Source organism: Lissotriton vulgaris, chromosome 11 (genome assembly GCF_964263255.1).
Source record: "Lissotriton vulgaris chromosome 11, aLisVul1.2, whole genome shotgun sequence".
NCBI classification, from domain to species: Eukaryota; Metazoa; Chordata; class Amphibia; order Caudata; family Salamandridae; genus Lissotriton; species Lissotriton vulgaris.
The window spans coordinates 864,375,599-864,394,268 of NC_141699.1; the positions used below are offsets into that span (position 1 = coordinate 864,375,599).

General features: G+C 45.7%; 1 protein-coding gene across 2 annotated transcripts in view; it reads right to left on the reverse strand.

Moving 5' to 3' along the window:
- The window catches only part of FARP2 (FERM, ARH/RhoGEF and pleckstrin domain protein 2), a 1,631,776-nt gene that overhangs the window by 446,563 nt on the left and 1,166,543 nt on the right, over positions 1-18,670 (reverse strand). For both annotated transcript variants that reach the window (XR_015300958.1, XM_086944011.1), the window contains exon 16: positions 8,675-8,808. Coding sequence is in view for 1 of the 2 variants with exons in the window: in XM_086944011.1 (XP_086800137.1) it covers positions 8,675-8,808 (134 nt within the window). In the remaining variant the exon portion in view is untranslated. The remainder of the gene's footprint in view (positions 1-8,674; positions 8,809-18,670) is intronic.

Genomic DNA, 18,670 nt, shown 5'->3' on the forward strand with positions numbered 1-18,670 from the left:
TCACTGTAGCCTTAATATTATAATTGTTATAACAGAATCAAATTGGTTGAAAATATGGCCTGGGGGCCGTTTGAATACCATTGTACCCCTGAATAAGAGTGTGCGCTGTATGGGTAGGTCTGGCCATGTACCCCAAAATGCGAAGGCTCTGTATGGAAGCAATTTAGATTTATAGGTTTTGTGTTAAGTTGGGTGGTCGGTATAGTTCTTCGACCAGACCGAGTATTGGGTACTACCGGGGAGGGAAATGGTCCTGAGTTGCGCATTCTCCTAGGTTGGCAAGGCACCACACATGTTATACCGGCCGCATGGTGGCCAGATCTGTGTACACAATGCATACACAGAATAAATATACCATAATAACGTGGAATGTTCAAGCCTGGGCTTGGTCCAGAAATGCCATAGAATACATGCGCAGCTACTGAGGCGCAAGGCGCAGATAGTGTACCTGCAAGAGTCCCATATGGTTGAGCAGGAATTGGGGAAACTTCGTAAGAAGTGGAAAGGTCAGGTTTTCTCTACCACATGTTCGGGGTTTGCGCGCGGCGCTACAGTTTGGATCAGGCATGGAGTGTCATTTACGTCAGTGGAACAAAGGGTGGATAAACAGGGGAGGTACACTCTGGTGCGGGGTACCTTAGATGGCCAACCTGTAGTCCTGGGTTCTATATACGCACCAAACGCGGAGCAGGAAAAGTTCCTGAGTACGCTGTCGGTTGCCCTAGAGGTAGGGAGAGTTACCCCTGGATAATCTGGGGGGATTATAACGCTGTGATTAATGTTGTACTGGATAGGTCGCATCCTCCCCTCAATGGGACAGGGGTCTGTAAACAGGCGAGTGCATTATGTGGATGGGCTGAGGGATGGGGGTTATGCGACGTGTGGCGGATGAGACACCCAACACACAGGGAGTACTCCTTCTATTCACCAGTTCACATGTAACACACATGCATGCAGGTGATGACTGCTACATACTTGGCGAAATCCTTCTCTGATCACAACCCACTGGAAATAGTGATTGGTTGGGGCCGGGTACCCACCCCAGTGCCAACTTGGCGGGTATGGTCCCAAATGTTGGAAGACCCAGTGTTCCGCACTACTATATATATCACACTATCCAACATTACTTTACTGAAAATATTAACACAGCGTCTAATAAATTGATTGAGTGGGACGCCTTTAAAACAGTGGTCGGTGGGAAGGCAATAGGGGTGACGGTAGGTGCGCGGCAAGAGGTTCACAAGTCCCTTATAGACATAGAAGAGAAGCTAAGCAGGCTGGAGCAGGAAACCGTGCTGGACGTCAACAAGCGGGCCCCCTTGCTGGAGGCCAGAATCAGACATGCTGAATTACTGGAGTCTCTCGACTACACCCCCTAACGTTGTTATTAATGAGGTCACTACCCTTGCAGGAGATAGAGTTTCTACCCAGGGAGATATTAATGAGGCTTTTAGACAATACTATGCATAATTCTATTGTGAGCCAAGGGAAGAAGTGAGCATACACATAGATGAGTTTTTATCCGCAATACCATGCCCTCAGCTATCAGCAGACACACAGAAAGGGTTACTGGGCCCCATCGCTAAGTCAGAAATTAAATGCCACCATTAAGGGACTCCCCCGAAATAAAACCCCTGGGATGGATGGCCTGCCAGCTGAATTTTATGCTACTTATGCGGATATCCTTGTGCCCCAGTTGGAAATCTTATACAAAGAGGCACTGGAGAAGGGCTACCTGCCCCTCACCACAGCGCAGGCGCTGGTGGTGTCACTCCCAAAACCAGGAAGAGACCGCACTGACATGGCTAACTACCGTCCATTATCATTGTTACCAACGGAGTATAAAATACTTAGTAAAGTCATAGCTAATAGACTCCTGCCGACACTGCATAAGCGGTTCCATATAGATCAGATAGGTTTCCTGCCTGCGAGTAGTACGTCATTATAACACAGACGGAAGGGCACATATAGGCAGAATTTCGGATACATAGGGTATCGAGGCAGGGGTGCCCGCTTTCACCCATTATTTTTTTACTGGCACTTGAACCTTTGGCATTGAAGATCCGGGCGGAGCTGGTTGACATGGGGATAAAGGTGGGTAACACCATGCACTTGTTGTCGACATATGCGGTTGATATAATCCTCTACTTGCGTGATCTCCGCACCCCTATGGACGCTATGGCTGCGATGTTTGACCGCTTTGAACGGCTGTCAGGTCTCGCTCTCAACCCAATGAAATCAACGGTATTCCTCTTTAAAGAACAGACACCCTTACTGGTCTTTCAGTTTGGCACTCTGCAATTCAAGGTTGCACCTCAGACCTCACACGTTTAAGTATCTAGGCATTCACGTATATCGGGCCCAGGCAGACATGCTAGAGGGTAACCTGAACAGAGCCCTGAGAGCCCTATGATCTAGCATTACCTTCTGGACCACTCTGCCACTGTCAGTAGCGGCTAGGGCGGCAGTCGCAAAAATGGTGGACCTCCCGCGGCTACTCTACCATTTTACAAACATACCACTTATGCTCCCGAGCACCACTTTTAAATTAATGAACACATTACTAATTTAACTCATTTGGGGGTCGGGTAGGCGGAGGATTAGCCTAAAGAGATTACAGCACAGCACGTCCGGAGGGGGCCTGGGAGTACCTGATCTCAGAGCGTATTTCTAAGCCTGTCAACTGCAGTGGTTGTCCTTCTGGACAGCGGGGCGTAATCTACAGGAGATAGGGATGACTGAACGGGACGTAGGACATGGGGCTCTACACACCCTCTTACTGCCAAATAGCAAGATCCCGCTGGATCTCTCCCATCTTTTGCGCACAGCATTGCAGTGCTGGGGGGCTGCTCTACAGTACACCTGAGCCTCCCCTGCATATGCCGGGAATATACCTCTGCTTGGTATTCCTTTACAGGGTGGATGCCTGACGACGGGCAGACTCACACCTTGGCTGGACGTGGCTGTCACTACGGTGGCAGACCTCTTCGGAGATAGAGTGTTATTGGACCATGATAATTTTGTGCGAGAAACAGGAGCGCCGGCCCATTTATATTTATGACACGCAGCACTATTGCAATATGTTAGAGTGCATTGGGCCCCACAAAGGCAAGAACCCCCCACAAATGATCTAGTAAAAACACTATTACATGGGAAGGGGCCGGCACCTCATTAAGTGGCTATATGTAGGGCTACGATCCCACACACAAGTTGACCTGACACCGCTACGTAATGCCTGGGAGGGAGACATAGGTAGGGCCCTTGCGGATAAGGAATGGGAGAGGGTAGTGGAACACCCCAAAAAGTTATCACGAAACGCGAGGTTCAACTTTATGCAAACCATGATTTTACACAGGGTGTATCTTACACCACACAAACTGGACAAAATGTACCCAACAACACAACACCACTGCCCCAGATGCAGATCGGAGGGAGCTGACCTGGTGCACATGATATGGTCATGCCCACGGATTGGAGGGTACTGGGATTCGATCCGACGCCATACGGCGGAGATCACACAAAGGGAGATACCTGCTACTGTAGAGGGCTGCATTCTGGGATTAAGAAAAGGAACTGCCAAATATATAGTGCAATACAGGTTTGTACATCTGGCGCTCCTGTTGGCAGTACGGGCGATCAAATTCGGTGGAAAACAAAAACGCCGCCCACCACGTATGCATGGCACAGTGAATTGGTGCGCTAGGGGGGAGCAGAGAGTGCTGCGTTGAGGCGGGAGGAGGCGAGAGGGCTGCGAAAGACCCCCATTGCGATGGACTCGGATGTCATGCTGGAAGCGTGTAGGTCCTTGGATATAGCTTTTGATACTACTGCTAGTAACACGCAAGGAGGTGACTGACATTGGGATTCAGGCCGGCAAGACCCTGTACATAAGTAGAATGCAACGTGTCTGATGTAGGATGATATTATGGTAGTGCCGAAGACCAAAATTTAAGGTTTTGTATGCACCCATGACTAGAAGTTGGGGGAGAGAAAAGTACAGTTGAGGGATTGTTCATTATTTATTGATATAAGACAGTGATATAACCAGATACAGGAGGGTAGAACAGATGCGGTTAGTTAAAATGATGCTACTTTGTTGACGATTCGAGTTGACAGCAGTCGAGTTATAGAGGAATCGAACAATGTATTACATTGAGGAATATCAGGTGTGTCATTGTAGATCAGCAAGCAGAAATCGTTGTAGAATGATATATGCAATACTGTAAGATGTCTGTAGTGATTACCCTGCAACAATGTGCTACTGCATGGTACATGTAAACTAAAAAAAAAATCAATAAAATTATGTTTAAAAAAATAACAATTAATAATATTTATCTCTCAATGCTTCCAGTAAAATACCTGAATCACTTTTCAAAATAATTGACGGTCAATTATCTAAGTTCTTACGGAATAAGAAACATGCATTGGCATAGCCAATAGGTCTCGCTTTTGGGACCTTACAAGTATTTAGTTATGCACTGCAGCGCAATATCCTTGGTGCAACAACGTAAACTGTTGCATGGCTAAACACTTATAAGGTCCCAAAGGCGAGACCTTATGGCAATGCAGTTTATCCCGTCCCGTCTTAGTCTTTTTTTTCTACACTCCCTCACGTTTTTGTCTTTAAATTCCACGGCTGTCTCATTTTGCTTTGGGTTAGTTGGGAAAAAAATCCAGAAGCCTTGTATGCAGTTTATTATGCAAGGGTCGAACACGGCATTAATTAACATCGCAATGTTTCTAGGCGCTTGATTTGTTATTGCCATTGTTGCCTAACTAGTGATACTCCTGTAATCGACCTGGAAAGCATGAAAGGCTGAGTGAGTCCAACAAGTTTGAAGTCCTGTTTTGTACATGACGTCCAGTGCGCTGCAGGAAGCGCATTACCCCTCCGAGCTGTGATGCTGCCTCTGTACTCTGCCTCGTATCTGCCGCTCCACAGCTGTGTGAGAGGACAGAAGAAGGTCGTAGCGGTGTCACTGCCGGGAACTCCTGGCACACCGTGGTGAGCTTCATTCCACCACACGTGCACGAGACATTCGGCAAGAAGGTGTTAAAACAGGAGATTAAAGCATGCGCCTGGAGGAGAAGCGCTAGAAGCCGGTGGGCACTATATTTCTGCAGAGTTGCTGATGCGATCAGACCTGATGGAATCTAAAGGCTTTTCGACATGCCTCTGAAAGGCAGGTAAGGGAGGACAGGTCAGGTGCACAGCAAACTACGGAAGGCCAGAGAGCTAGGCAGAGTCAATCATGTGTTCAGCTCTGAATGGCTAGCAGGACTGGGTAGATCTGGCGAATGTCAAGCTAGCGAAGGGACGGTAAGGATGGGCAGAATCAGTCATCTGTTGGGCTGAAGCTTCTGGGCAGATTTGGAGATTTTTCGACGTGCTTTGAAAGGCCAGAAGGGCTGGGCAAACACCGTTCTACAGGGCTGGACGGAGTCAGTCACATTCCGAACTCTGAAAGGCCTGTAAGGTTTGCCCGAGTAAGTCAAATGAAGATTTGAGAGTCCAGAAGGGCTGGGTAAAGTCAAGGATATATTATCAAGGCTAGACACTTAAATGTAAAAATTCTGAATAGGCATTTCCTAACTATGACAAGACAAGCCCGGCTTCGAAAGTGGTGCGCACATGGGCGTCCGCCGCAGCAAAAGTGAAAGCTGCACGTTTGCACATATGTTTCAAATTAACAAGAGACGCGGCAGGGGAGGGTTGAAAGAGCAAGCAAGAGGAAAGCCAGATGGCGCCTGATCGGGCGCTGAAAGTTGCCGGCTGCGCGCGTGCCCGCACGCATAACCGCAAGCGCTAGGCCAGCAAAAGCGTGTGGTAGCACTTTTAAAAGACTAATGTAGAGGCTATTACATCTCTCTATGTGAAAGTACGATGAAGTGAAGTCCTTTGACTGGGGGTACCGACGGATAGAGCGGGCCTCATAGAATATGACTTGAGCTGGTGCCGAGTGAGGTGAGGCTTACCTCTCGGAAAGTAATGATGCAGTACATTCATCGTACTTTCACAAAGGTTTGAATACGATTATCACACCAAACTGTATGTATAATCTTTTTTCTTTATTTGTGAATGCAGTGACAAGAAAAATTTGGTCCTGAAGAAAGCCATGGATAATTATCCTTAAGGGCTGAAACATGTTGATCGTCTGAGCAGTGATAAGTCTTAAACTGCTCCGTATCCTTTTCCTCACTTTCACACTGTTTTTTATAGGAGAACTATGAGAGGCTGATATGATTATCAGCAGGCAGAAAAGTAGAATATATCATTAGCTCATCCTTTTTAACCCCTTCGCTGCTCATGACGAGCTCAGCTCTTCATGCAGTACACTGGTCGTGTGCTCATGACGAGCTGAGCTTGTCATGAACCATAGGATTTAACAATTTCCAGCACAGGACATGAATCAGCTCAGCAGTCATGTGGTTAATAACACTTCTTTGCACTAACAAACACCTGCACTGCACTTCAGAGATTACCTCTAACTACCCATTCTTAAGAAACACAATCGTATTTGTTTTCCTTCGTGAACGCGCATTGCATAGAAGGATACAGTTCTTTTTCTGCTCTCTCTGATTGATACGAGAGGCAGGAAGAAACTGTTTGGGACCCCAGATGATGACACTGGGCACAGGATTGTGTATTGATGGGATACCAGTTATCCTGAGGCGATCCTTAGTTTTGTCTTTTTGTTACTTTTGTTTTCCGTTCTATCGTACACTCAACAACATAGAGAGATGTAATAGCTTCTACACTAGTCTATAAAAGGTATATGTTCTAATACCCTTTTATTCTGATGTAGTCCTTTGTATTCTATTGGTTTTGAATAGTATTGGAAGGGGGATTGAATCCAGTTAGGACTTAAAAATTCCCTCGGACACTCTTTATGAACTAGCATTCTTAAAAGCCCACTTACTAAATGTATTGCAGAGCAACGCATGCGGTGGCTCAGGCGAGGCCTAAAAAGCACACATACCTTGGCAAATGGTTAAGAGACCTAAAGCAAATGAAGGGGTTAACTTTGCTAATTTTAAGAACTTTCATTCAGCCTTCAGGCTAGAGCAAGTTTGCACTTCCCTTTCTAATGTATTATTAAAAAAAGCCTATTTTGTATATGTTGGGGGCCTCTAATAATATATTCCTTTGCCTTTAAAAATATACTGCTTTTGAGGCAAAAACCAAAGCTATTTTAATTCCCTATATTAAAACATTCTAGTATGCTAGCTAAACCTCTTTTTATGCATTCACACCAGAAGCATTTTTTTAATTCTCCCATCTTGCATAATACTACTATTAAGATTAATACTCAAGTGCTAAACTAGCGAAAATGAATAGACAAAGGCCTTTTTATTGTCAAACAGTTAACTTAAAAAATAAAATCTTTGCATTTAAAGAGCTACAACACAAATTTGGTGTGCCTCAATATTTTCATAGTAAATTGTATTCATTATGGACTACCATGAAATAAACTTTACTGGATACATCTTTAGTTGACAACAGTGCAGAGGAGAACATCATTCACCCATGTACTTTCTTTACAGAGGTTAAGTCTTCTTATATTTGTAAAACACATTTGTAGTGTTATGGAAAGGCCGAAAACCAAAACTGAATTACTGTGGGAACAAGATTTGGAATGATGTGGAACATACTATATCTGTCTTTATGTGGAATAAAATTTGATGCAAAATTCACTCCACCTCCGCTCTGCAAGCACAACTCAGACACTATATTTTATATGAGATTTCTTATTCCTTGTTCTCTATATAAAATGAAAATTTGTACTAATAGTAATTGTTGCTGTTGTAACAAAGGTGATAGTGATCGCTTACATATGTTTTGTAAATGTCCAAAAATTATTTACTTTTTTAAATTTGTTTGGGGGAATATTACTTTATATATGCTCACTTAAGTTAACATTAGATGCTTATTTTCCCTGGAGGTTCTAGTGATATATGATTCATTAATTCTGTAAATGGCAAGTTTGTAGACCTTCTCATTGCTATAGCTTTGCACTTAATCACTACTAACTTGAAAGATTAAATAACATATATTTTAATAAAAGGTGCTGATTTGTTATCATATAATGGTCACTGCAAATCTACCATCTATGTGTATGAAAATTAAAAGGGATATGCATTAGAAACACTTATCCTTATGTATATCAAATTATGCTGAGAGAAACAGTTTAGTGTCTAATAATTTTGAACCTCCAAGAGATATATTTCTAATTTTTACCAATTATTCAAAGATGATATCACTGTGCATCAGGGATAAAAAGTATTATCAAAGACAGAAGCAACTCAGTGACTAGTTTAGAGGGCAAAGAGGGGTGTAACACTCCTCCCAATAAGCCTGTCTGAGATCTCTCTCAACATCATAAATAAGTCCACTTCCTACCTAAAGAAAACATCAAAAAAGCCATAATTTCTGCAAATTCTGAATAAAATGCAACCAACCCGTAGGTGAAAATACATGCTTGTTTACTGTTGTTTCTATGATACATTGGAATTTTGTCACCTAATAAATTATATTCTGTTTCAAAATTGAAGACAGTTTAATGTAGTAGCAGAGTAAAGTGCATTAAATAATCTTAGCCCAGGAGTACTATCTAAGACAGTTAAATAAATCTTGGTTTCTCAAGCAAATACACTAAAGAAGACAAATGCTCACCATAGGGCTAATCGTTGCTCAATCTGTTTCAGGAAGCCTCTATGGAATTCGTAGATTGGGTCGATGTTGGAGAAGAGCAGCATCATCAGTCCCTCTGGCATAGCATCCTCTTTGACAACAGCACTTCGGAACCACTGGGGAGAAAGATGACAAGATGAAACACACAACCTAGCTCACATAGCATTTACCCCTCTTTGCTTACCTGAAAACAAAAATTAAAATACTCCAGATCAGTCTAAGAGGAAGCTCAAAAAAACATAAAATATCTATAACAGAAAAGTCAGCAGTGATGTATACTCAAAAATATACAATCATCATTAATCATTATTATAAATTTGCATTTAATATTATTATTAGTCGAATTTGTAATGTGTATAGCTGCCCCCAGCGACGGGGCGTCCCAGCACCACCAAAGACCATAAACGTTAGCCAAGGAGGAAAATTAAAAATTAGACAGGGAAGAGCCAGGTCTTAATAGCTTTCCGGAAAGCCAGTTAGTTCTGGATCGCTCTGATGGAAACAGAGAGCAAATTCCAGAGTTTCGCAGCAAGTCTGCGAAAGGAAAGGCCACCAGCTCTAGCTTTCAGAACTCGAAGAATGCTGACCAACGCTTGGTCCGCAGATCTAAGAGACTGCCGCGGCTCATAAAACTCTAACAAATTGGCCAACCCTAAAGGGGCCTGTAGGGTCAGGATCCTGTGCGCCACACAGAGAGACTTGAACTGAATGCGCTTTTCAACAGGCAGCCAATGAAGTTTAGGAAGCACATTAGCAACCGAGCAAGATTTCGGATGTGCCACCAAAATGCAGGCCGCTGCATTCTGTACTCTCTGCAGACGCCTGATGCTGGACTTATTGGCGCCCAGATAGAGAGAGTTGCCATAGTCCAGTCTAGAGAGAATTGTCGCCTGGACAATGGTTTGACGCACCTTGGGAGGAAAGAAACCCAATAGAGGTTTCAAACCTCGCAAAAGCCCAAAACAGACCCCTGCCACAGCTTTCGATTGGATGTCGAACGTCAGGCCACTATCGAACTACACGCCTAAGTTCTTCACAGCCTCCACAGTTTACCGCCATCCAGTCCGCAATCACTGAAAGGTCCTCTTTAAACTTGTCCAGATTGGCGCAGCATTTCTTAGAGAAGGCGATCACCAATTGGGTGTTGTCGGCATTTAGAAGTGCCAAATATAAAGCAAATAATGAAGTCCTGCTTCTATTTTTTTTACTTTAACACATGCCATCAGAGCACTCATGTCTAACAATTTTATCCTCTGAGTGTCTGATAATTGCATCCTAATTATTTGACATTCATCTTCTTTTAACAGTAAAAACAAATTCCCTTTCACCATTATAAAGAAAAGTACAAAAATGTTAACTCCACTAACGCGAGCAGTTTGGGATCATTCTCTCAAAAGCAGTATCAAAACAGTTTCTTCGTTTCCGAACAGTATCGTAATATTTCTTGTTACAAAAACAAAAAAAATTGGCAAAGCTAATAGGTCTTGCCTTGGCTGTAAAGATGCCATATAGAATTGCTAAATAGCTGCTAAGATGCATCCTCATTTTATAAGCAAGGGCAACACGCATGCATGTGTCTACAAAACAAAGCAAATATTTTGTTTCTTGTTATTTACGAATACGAGTTTGATCGGTAATCAACATTTAAAAAGTAGCTCAAAGCATTCTTTGTTTTTTAGGCACAAAAGTGGGGGAAGCAACACCAAGAGTGCTGGTGGAGGGAAGCAACTCAGAGGGCGTGGTTGGGCAAGGAAGCAATACGTGGGCAGTTAAGCAACTTGGGTGCAGTGTGGCGGAAGCAAAAAGAAGGGCAAAGGGAAAGCAATACAGAGGGCAGGAGAAAACATGGGCAAGAGAGAGGATAGTGGTGCACGGTTGAAAGAGAAACACATAGGCTAGAGAGAGGAACATGGAGCTGTTGGTGGGGAAGCACACGGGTGAGAAAGGTACGAGTGGGAAGTAGCACACAAGGACAAATTCAACACATATGAGGCAGGGGAGAAGCACAAGGCGAGAGAGAGCAACACAGAGCATGGTGAAGGATGGAAGAGCACTACATGAGGGAGATAGCTGGAAAACACATGCACTCTTATGGAGTGCTCAACCAAAAAGAAACAAGCATTGGCATAGCCAATAGGTCTCGCCTTTGGGACCTTATAAGTGTTTATCCATGTAACAGTTAATGTTGTTGCACCAAGGATATTGTGCTGGATAACAAAACACTTATAAGGCCCCAAAGGCGAGACCGATTGGCTATGCCAATGCTTGTTTACATTACTGCTGGCAACCATGCCTAATGCACTGAGCTAATCACTTCTAGTAATTTTAAATATGGTCGCCACTCGTGTAATCTTGTCTGATGTGATGACTATTGCAACACTTATATTAGCAGCTCTCAATATTTTCTCCGAACACAAATAACTCATAATACACAAATGTTTGGTAAACCCTGGTCTATGCTCTCTGTGACTGTACACATCGCCTTGTAGACCAATCAATGGTTCAGGCCATACGTCTTGAAGAAACTTTGTCAACTTAGAAAGTTCAAGCAATCTAGAAAAATCTGGATACTTAAAATCTGAAGGTGTTGGGGCCATCAGGGTAAAAGAAACTGCCGATACAACCCAATCACCTTATTTCCTTCCTGCCTCAGCTGGAACAACTGAAGCAAGCAATTATCATGGACAAACAAAACACACATGCACCTCAAAAAGCAGCTAAAACAGCATTCAACATGATCAAGCTATGCACTGCTTATCAAAGGGGTACCTGGCCACTACTGCCATCTCTCAAATTCTATCCATAGTTGACATCAATAAAGGACTGAATGTCAAGACGATGGGCTATTTAAGTTCCACACAGTAAGCCATGAACATGCAGCAGCTAAACTACACAATCAAACAATGTAAAAACAAGCACCAGGTGCCACCCAGCATAAAAACCAATAAATAAACTACTCCACTATCAAGATATATCTACATTTCACACATTCAAGAGCAACCTATCCTCAGGAACAGTACCACTTACATGATCCATAGACCATCCTGCGCTCATTCCACCAGCTAAACTTCATAGGAACAGCCCTCACTTTACATATAATGAGCAGAGGAAGGGGAAGGGAAGGATAGAAAGGAAAGAAGGGAAGAAACAAAAAAGGCAAGCAAAAGACTGAAATAATGGAGGATGGGAGGAAAGATTCACAACAGTGTAGTGCTCTAAGTCAATGACATCAGACAGATAAGGACACTAGACACCTGAAGGGTACATGTCCGTCCAATGTAAAATATTTGTAGATAGACAGACAGACCTGGGGAAGCATTCTCAAGGTCGACTGCACACAAATGCTGAAGAGACACCACCTGATTACCCTCTGTGCCAAACAGGACACTGGGAAGATGGCTTGTCAAGCACAATGAGCACAGGCTGGAGCCGGCATTGTGCATAAACCTGGACTTGGCATAGAGTTGGCTCCTTCCCTCGCCTTTGGCAGGTTAGGCTTGTTTATCACCGAGCTGCAGGTTACCAGGATACCATGTTTCTACCCCTGTTCTTCAGATGTTATAACCATGCATGTTCTGGGGGACTTCGTTCTTGCTCTGCTTGCATTGAAACAGTTGGCATTGCACACCTGATGCCGTTGAGTTGTAACAAAAGCCCCAGGCGGGAAACAAGGTGCACTGATGAGATTGAACAAGATGGCAGCCCAGCTGTACCTAACCCCTTACAAGACCAGTAATGGCCATTTCACTGCTGTCCAGCAAGTCCTCTTTCCATTTCTTTGCTGCACCCTCTATTCACAGCTTGTAAGCTGCCCCCTTATTCCCACCCATGGCTGGAAGGGACCCGTGTCACTAACCCCTCGCTAACTCCATATCCCTGCGGTCGCTGCCCCTTCCTCCGTGCTCAGGTCTCGCGCTCTCCCCATACGGGCACTCACCTGAAAGGTAAATAGTGTCCAGTGTGACCTTGCGGGCGCAAATGAAGCGGCGCACCTGCTCCAAGTTACCCTGTCGGAGCAGCTCTCTACTTTCCCTTAGAAATCTATTTGGGTTCAACTCCTGAAAGTCCCCTTGAGCTTGGTGATGACAGCTCGGCTTTCAGTGCCTAGTTCTCCCCTCAGATACCTCGAGGCGCTCAACCTGCAATTTCTCCAGGTTCAGTGAGACAGCCTTCACCCACCCTACTTTATACCCTCCGGCTTCGCTATTTCTGGGGCCCACCTCATGCTGCGGGTAACTGAGCCTATGCACCACCGGATGACTCAACTTTCTGAGTGGGAAGCCAGCTGACGTCCACCCTGCACCACCTCTTCCAGATAGAACAACTTGTTTTTATGCCGGGTAACTGAGCCTATGCACCACCTGATGGCTCAACTTTCTGAGTGAGAGCCCAGCTGACGTCCGCCATGCACCACCTCTTCCAGATAGAACAAAGTGTTTTTATGCCCCGGGTTACCACAGGCTGGCCGATTGTAGCGCAGTAAATCTCAGGTGGCTATCCCACACCGCTAGCCCCAACATCTAAGCGGTACCGGTTTTATTGAGTTGCAGGGTGAACTATGTTTGCATTCACCAATTTGTTTTTGTCAATTGCACGCCAACTCTGGGGAAGGGGCCACTTTAAGTCACTGGGACGGCGCAGTCGGACAGGAGGCGATCTAGGGGCATGCAGTCCCCTCAGGCCCTAGGCTGGGGCAGAGGACTGCACTTCCCATGAGGAACCTGTGAACGTATCACTCACTTCACGTCACCCATCCTGCGCTGATTGTTCAGGAAATGCACTCATATGCAGCTTTTCTCCCACTTACTCTAGATATCTGCTTTTAATTCTTCATAGGTTATTTCTATGACTGGTAACTGTTACCTTGTAAAGCGCTCCGATGTCTACAGGCCACATCTGCTCTATATAACAAGCGCGCGCAGCAGCAAAGGGGGTGGGGTGGAGGAGGGGGGGCCTGGCGATCGCGCCGCAGCAGAGGGGGTGGGGGGGTGGGGGAGAGGAGGGGGGCCTGCGCGATTCACTTGCAGGAGCGCTGCTGGCGTTGCGATAATTGATAACATTTGGCACCAGCCGCACGCTCCCGCAAGTTAATCTCCACACGCGCATGCGTTTCCATTGAAGGCAATGGAACGCGTGCACGTGTTTGGCTGAAAAGCCATGGCAATCACTAAAGGTCTTTTTGCCTATGCAGCGCATACGCGCTGCATAGGCGAGACCTAAAAAGTAGTGCTTTAAAACTGAGCCGTGGAAGGACTCAAGTAATGCATTCTTGATCAAGTGGAGGGACAAACACAGGAGGACGTAAAGCCAACACAAGCTGATGAATAAAAAGCAAACAAATGAGAGCAACAGTAAAACCAACCAATGTTAGGCAATGTGCGGGATCTAAGCAAGACAATAGGTGTTTTTCACCAACAGGTAATGCTGTCTGTTAGGCAAGACCTAAAACTTGCATTAGCATCTTTTAATGACAAGGGGCCATAATATGTAATGTGTCCTGGAGGCGCAACGGGCATCTGTATCTGCTTTTTGCGCCCAAGGCACATTGATATTACAGATGGGGCTGCAGAACCTACACAGCCCTTTCTGTAATACTGGTAGTGCCAGTGCTATCATAAAGAGTGTTCTCATTTGCATGAGGGCACCAACCCATAAAAATGAGGGAAATGCATTGCCTCTGAGCCACATTGTATTGTAGGTGCAGGCGCACAAGTAAAGATGCAGTCAGGAGGCATACTTACTGTACACCACAAAGAGGTTCTGCACAGTCAGTGCACCCCAAGGGCGTCCCTGTGGGGATGGGGAGGGTTCCATTGACTCCAGGGCAATATACAATGATATACAAAAGTTTGCTTTTTACCTGCACTTCACACACTATTCTCTCATTACCTCATACATATATATTTCTCACACTGTGGTCTCATAGGCAGTCTTGTGATGAGTGAAAGCCGGTTCACGCTTTTTTTGCTAATGAATCTTTTTTTTTTTTTTTTTGGTGTAAGATTTTATTGAAATTTGCCATCAATACAATATCAGTACATCATTTCACAAGAAAATGTTTCGCAGTCAATCACTGTTCCGTACTGTTACATAGCTATTTAGCCGACAACCTTCCGGTCCGGCAGCAAATGTTTGGCATGATGCAAAGTGCAATGAGGATACAATGTCAGAATACGTGAAATCTTACTTTTATGTTATTTTTTGCTATAAATTAACAAGAACAGAAAAAATAGATTCTTACTTAGTGTATAGTCACAGTGAGACATCACAGTTAAGTTCAATGTCAGTTGCCGATTCCAGGTTCCCAGGCTAATACCCTTCCCTCTCCGAGCACCAAACGAAGTAAGGTCCCCGTCAGACCAATCCTATCCCTCCACCCACCTCTATACAGTTCCCTCTATCTCATTCATCCATCTCCTCTTCATCTTCTGAGCTGTCGCCCTCATCTTCCGGCAGTGGCTCACATAAATCCCCCCTATATCTGTTCCATGCTTCCCATACCTTGTTCCATTTGTTGGGGTTAGCTCTCAGTTTATATACAGTGCGTTCGGTCAACATCAGTTTATCCATCGTCCTACACCACAGTGCTAGAGTAGGTGTTTCTGCCACCCCCCACCTCTGTGCAGTGTCACGTTTGGCCACCATAGTCCCAATAGTGACCCACTGTTGTTGCCGGAGTGTCAAATCAGTCCCTTCCCAAATGTTCAGCAAGCACATTCGTGGTTCCGGTGTTAAGGAAGTATCAAGGGTCTGGGAAATGGTCCGCATGACTTGCTGCCAGTAACTCGATATGGCCGGACATTCCCACAGTGTATGCAGTAGTGTTCCCTCCTCCCCACATCCCCTAAGACAATATGGGGTTTCCGCCCTGTGCATTTTATGAAGAGAGGTCCTGGTGTAGTACACTCTATGCAGTATTTTAAGTTGTATGAGCCTAAACCGGGCTGAAACCCCTGCCTCCCTCGGTGACTCTAGTGCGACATTCCAATCCGTCTCGTCCATGGCACCTAATTCAGTTTCCCATTTCTCTTTCAATCGTTGTAAGGGGTCTGGGAGGTTGTTTAGTAACTTGCGATATGTAAGCGAGGTAGCGCGTGTTTGCATGAAGTCTGTGAGAAGTCGGTCTTCCAAGGGTGAGGACTCTGGGACAGTGGACCCTGGCTCAAGTACTGCCATTAGTGCGTGTCTTATTTGTATGTATCTGTAAGTTTCAGTGGGGCCTAATGCATATTGTTGCTGCAGTTGCGGGAAAGGGATTACCCCTGCAGTGGTCCATAGGTCCCCCACCGTTGAGATTCCGATATTATCCCATTGGGTAAAACCTTTACTGGACCTAAGACAGCCTAATTGTTTAGTGTCCCATAGTGAAGTAAGCTTGGTAATGACTCCCTTCCATTTGAGCCGTGTGAGCGCCCTATACCATATTGTTACTGTGTGTTTGGTTGGACCGAGCAATCGCTTTAGTAGGCTTGGATTGTACAGTGGGGCCAGTAAACTATGTGTTCCTAATTGCGCCCTATTCGCTAGATATGCCGGGTCGTCATGCGGGGCGTGGATCCATTGATTAATTACTTTGAGCTGTGACGCCCAATAATAAAGCTGCATGTTTGGCAAAGCTATCCCTCCGTCATACCACCCACGATTGAGCTTAACATGCGCTATTCTGGGCGGACGTTCTCCCCATAACAGATCGGTCACTACTGCTGTCATTTTTCGGAAGTATGAAGGCGAGATCATATCTGGGGTATTCTCCAATACATATAAGAGGCGCAGGAGTGCCATCATCTTAAACAATGCTGCACTCCCCAGCAGTGTGAGAGGCAAGGCTTTCCAGTGACGGACATCCGCCTTCAGGCGAGTGAGCGGGGGTGCCAGGTTCTGATCATAAAATACACCCGCGTCACCGGTTACGTGTATGCCCAGATATTTAAAGGAAGTATCGGCCACTTCCAATGGGCAGTTTTCGGGGAGGAGCGGCGCAGGACCTTTCAGTACGTAAAGGACTGACTTTGTCCAATTGATCGTATATCCGGAGGTCAAACCATGCTTATCACAAATTGCTAACAGTATTGGGACACTCGCCTCTGTGTTAGATAGATAAATCAGCATGTCATCAGCATACAAAGATACTCTATCTTCCCATGCGTCACCCCACGTTATTCCTTTCAGCAGTGGCGTGGTCCTAATAACAGTAGCGAGCGGTTCTAGCACCAGTGAAAATAGTAGAGGGGATAACGGGCAGCCCTGACGCGTCCCTCTGGCCAGAGGGATCGCTCGGGAGATGTGGCCATTGGCCGCTATATGAGCAACCGGGTCCGTGTACAGGAGTTTAATCCAGGAGAGAAATTTGGGGCCAAAACCCATCCGGGCCAGGACTGCGAATAAATATTGCCACTCTACCATATCAAAAGCCATTCTGGCATCTAGTGACAGAATGGCTGCCGGCTCCTTTAGCAAATGGGCGCGTGCCAACGCTCCATGCACACGCCGGAGGTTTAACGCCGTGCTTCTATGTGGCATGAAGCCTGACTGATCCGGGTGGATCAGGTGTTTTAAGTGCGGGGTCAGTCTATTCGCAATCAGTTTCGCCAGAATTTTTGCTTCTGCGTTGAGAAGCGAGATTGGGCGATACGATGCACAGTCTGTGGGCGGTTTGCCCGGCTTTGGGATGGTCACTATAGTCGCCAGTCGTTGATCCAAGGGCAGAACCCCCGTTTCTCGACACTCTACGAACATGGCCAATAGCGGCGAGCTCAGGGTGTCTGACATTGCTTGGAACCACTCAATCGGTATCCCGTTAGGGCCCAGCGCCTTACCCGTGTGTAGCGCACCAATTGCCATTCGAAGCTCCTCCTCCGTGAGGTCTGCCTCCAATTCAGACACTGCCTCCGGCGATAGCGTCCCAACCTCTACATCTTGAAGTGCCATCACTGCCGCTTCAACCGTGACCACCTCTCTTGGAGTATAGACTGCTTGGAAGTGGCCTGCTAAGATGTCTATGATCTCAGAGGGGCGCGTATGATATGTCCCTCCCGGATCCTGTAATTGTAGAATGTGTCTACTGCCTTCACTTTTTTTATCCAACCAGGCCAACAATTTGTTGGCTTTATCACCTAAATCATAGACCCTATGCGCAGTTGTCTCAATATTTTCTAGTGCCCTCCGTCTGAGAAGATCGTCATGTTGCTGTTGGCAAAGGTGGAGTGAGTGGCGTGTGTCCTCCGATGGAAGTGCCATATGGGCCGCATTAGCCTGTTCTAGTTTCAATTCTAGTGCTAGTAGTTCCTGTTTCTGTGTGCGTTTATGGTTCGTGATCGTCGCAATCGCCTGCCCTCTCAACACTGTCTTGTATGCTTCCCACAGGGTCGTCTGGGAAGACACTGAACCGGCATTTTCAGTAAAGTAATGTTTAGTTGCCATTTTTAAGGCTTTGCGGACAGGAGGAATTTTGAGATAGCCAGGGTAGATTGGATAAATTCTCTTACGTGCTGTTGCTGTGCAGGACATGGTTATGGTTAAGGGGGAGTGATCTGATATACCACGGGGTCTTATCTGTACATCATTGATTGTGAGTCGGCCACCCCCCAGTGTAAGAAAATAATCAATACGGGACAGGCAATCGTGTGTGGCCGAATAGTAAGAGTACTGCCGTTCCTTGGGGTGTAGGTGCCGCCATATGTCAACTAATCCCTGTGCCTCCATGAATTCACTGAATCTGGTCGGGCCTGTGGAGGTCATTTGATTCGGGAACCTATCCTGTGTTACATGAGCCAGTGCATTAAAGTCTCCTCCCACGACTAGGTCTCCGTCCGGGAGTTCTAGAAGGAACTTTCCCAGGTCCGGAAGTGCCGATGAATGTAGTGCTGGCGGGATATACACAGACACCACATTAACGGAGACGCCTTCCCACTGCCCACAGACCGCCGCAAAGCAGCCATGGCCATGGCCATCTGTCTTAGTAGCCTGTTGTATGAATCG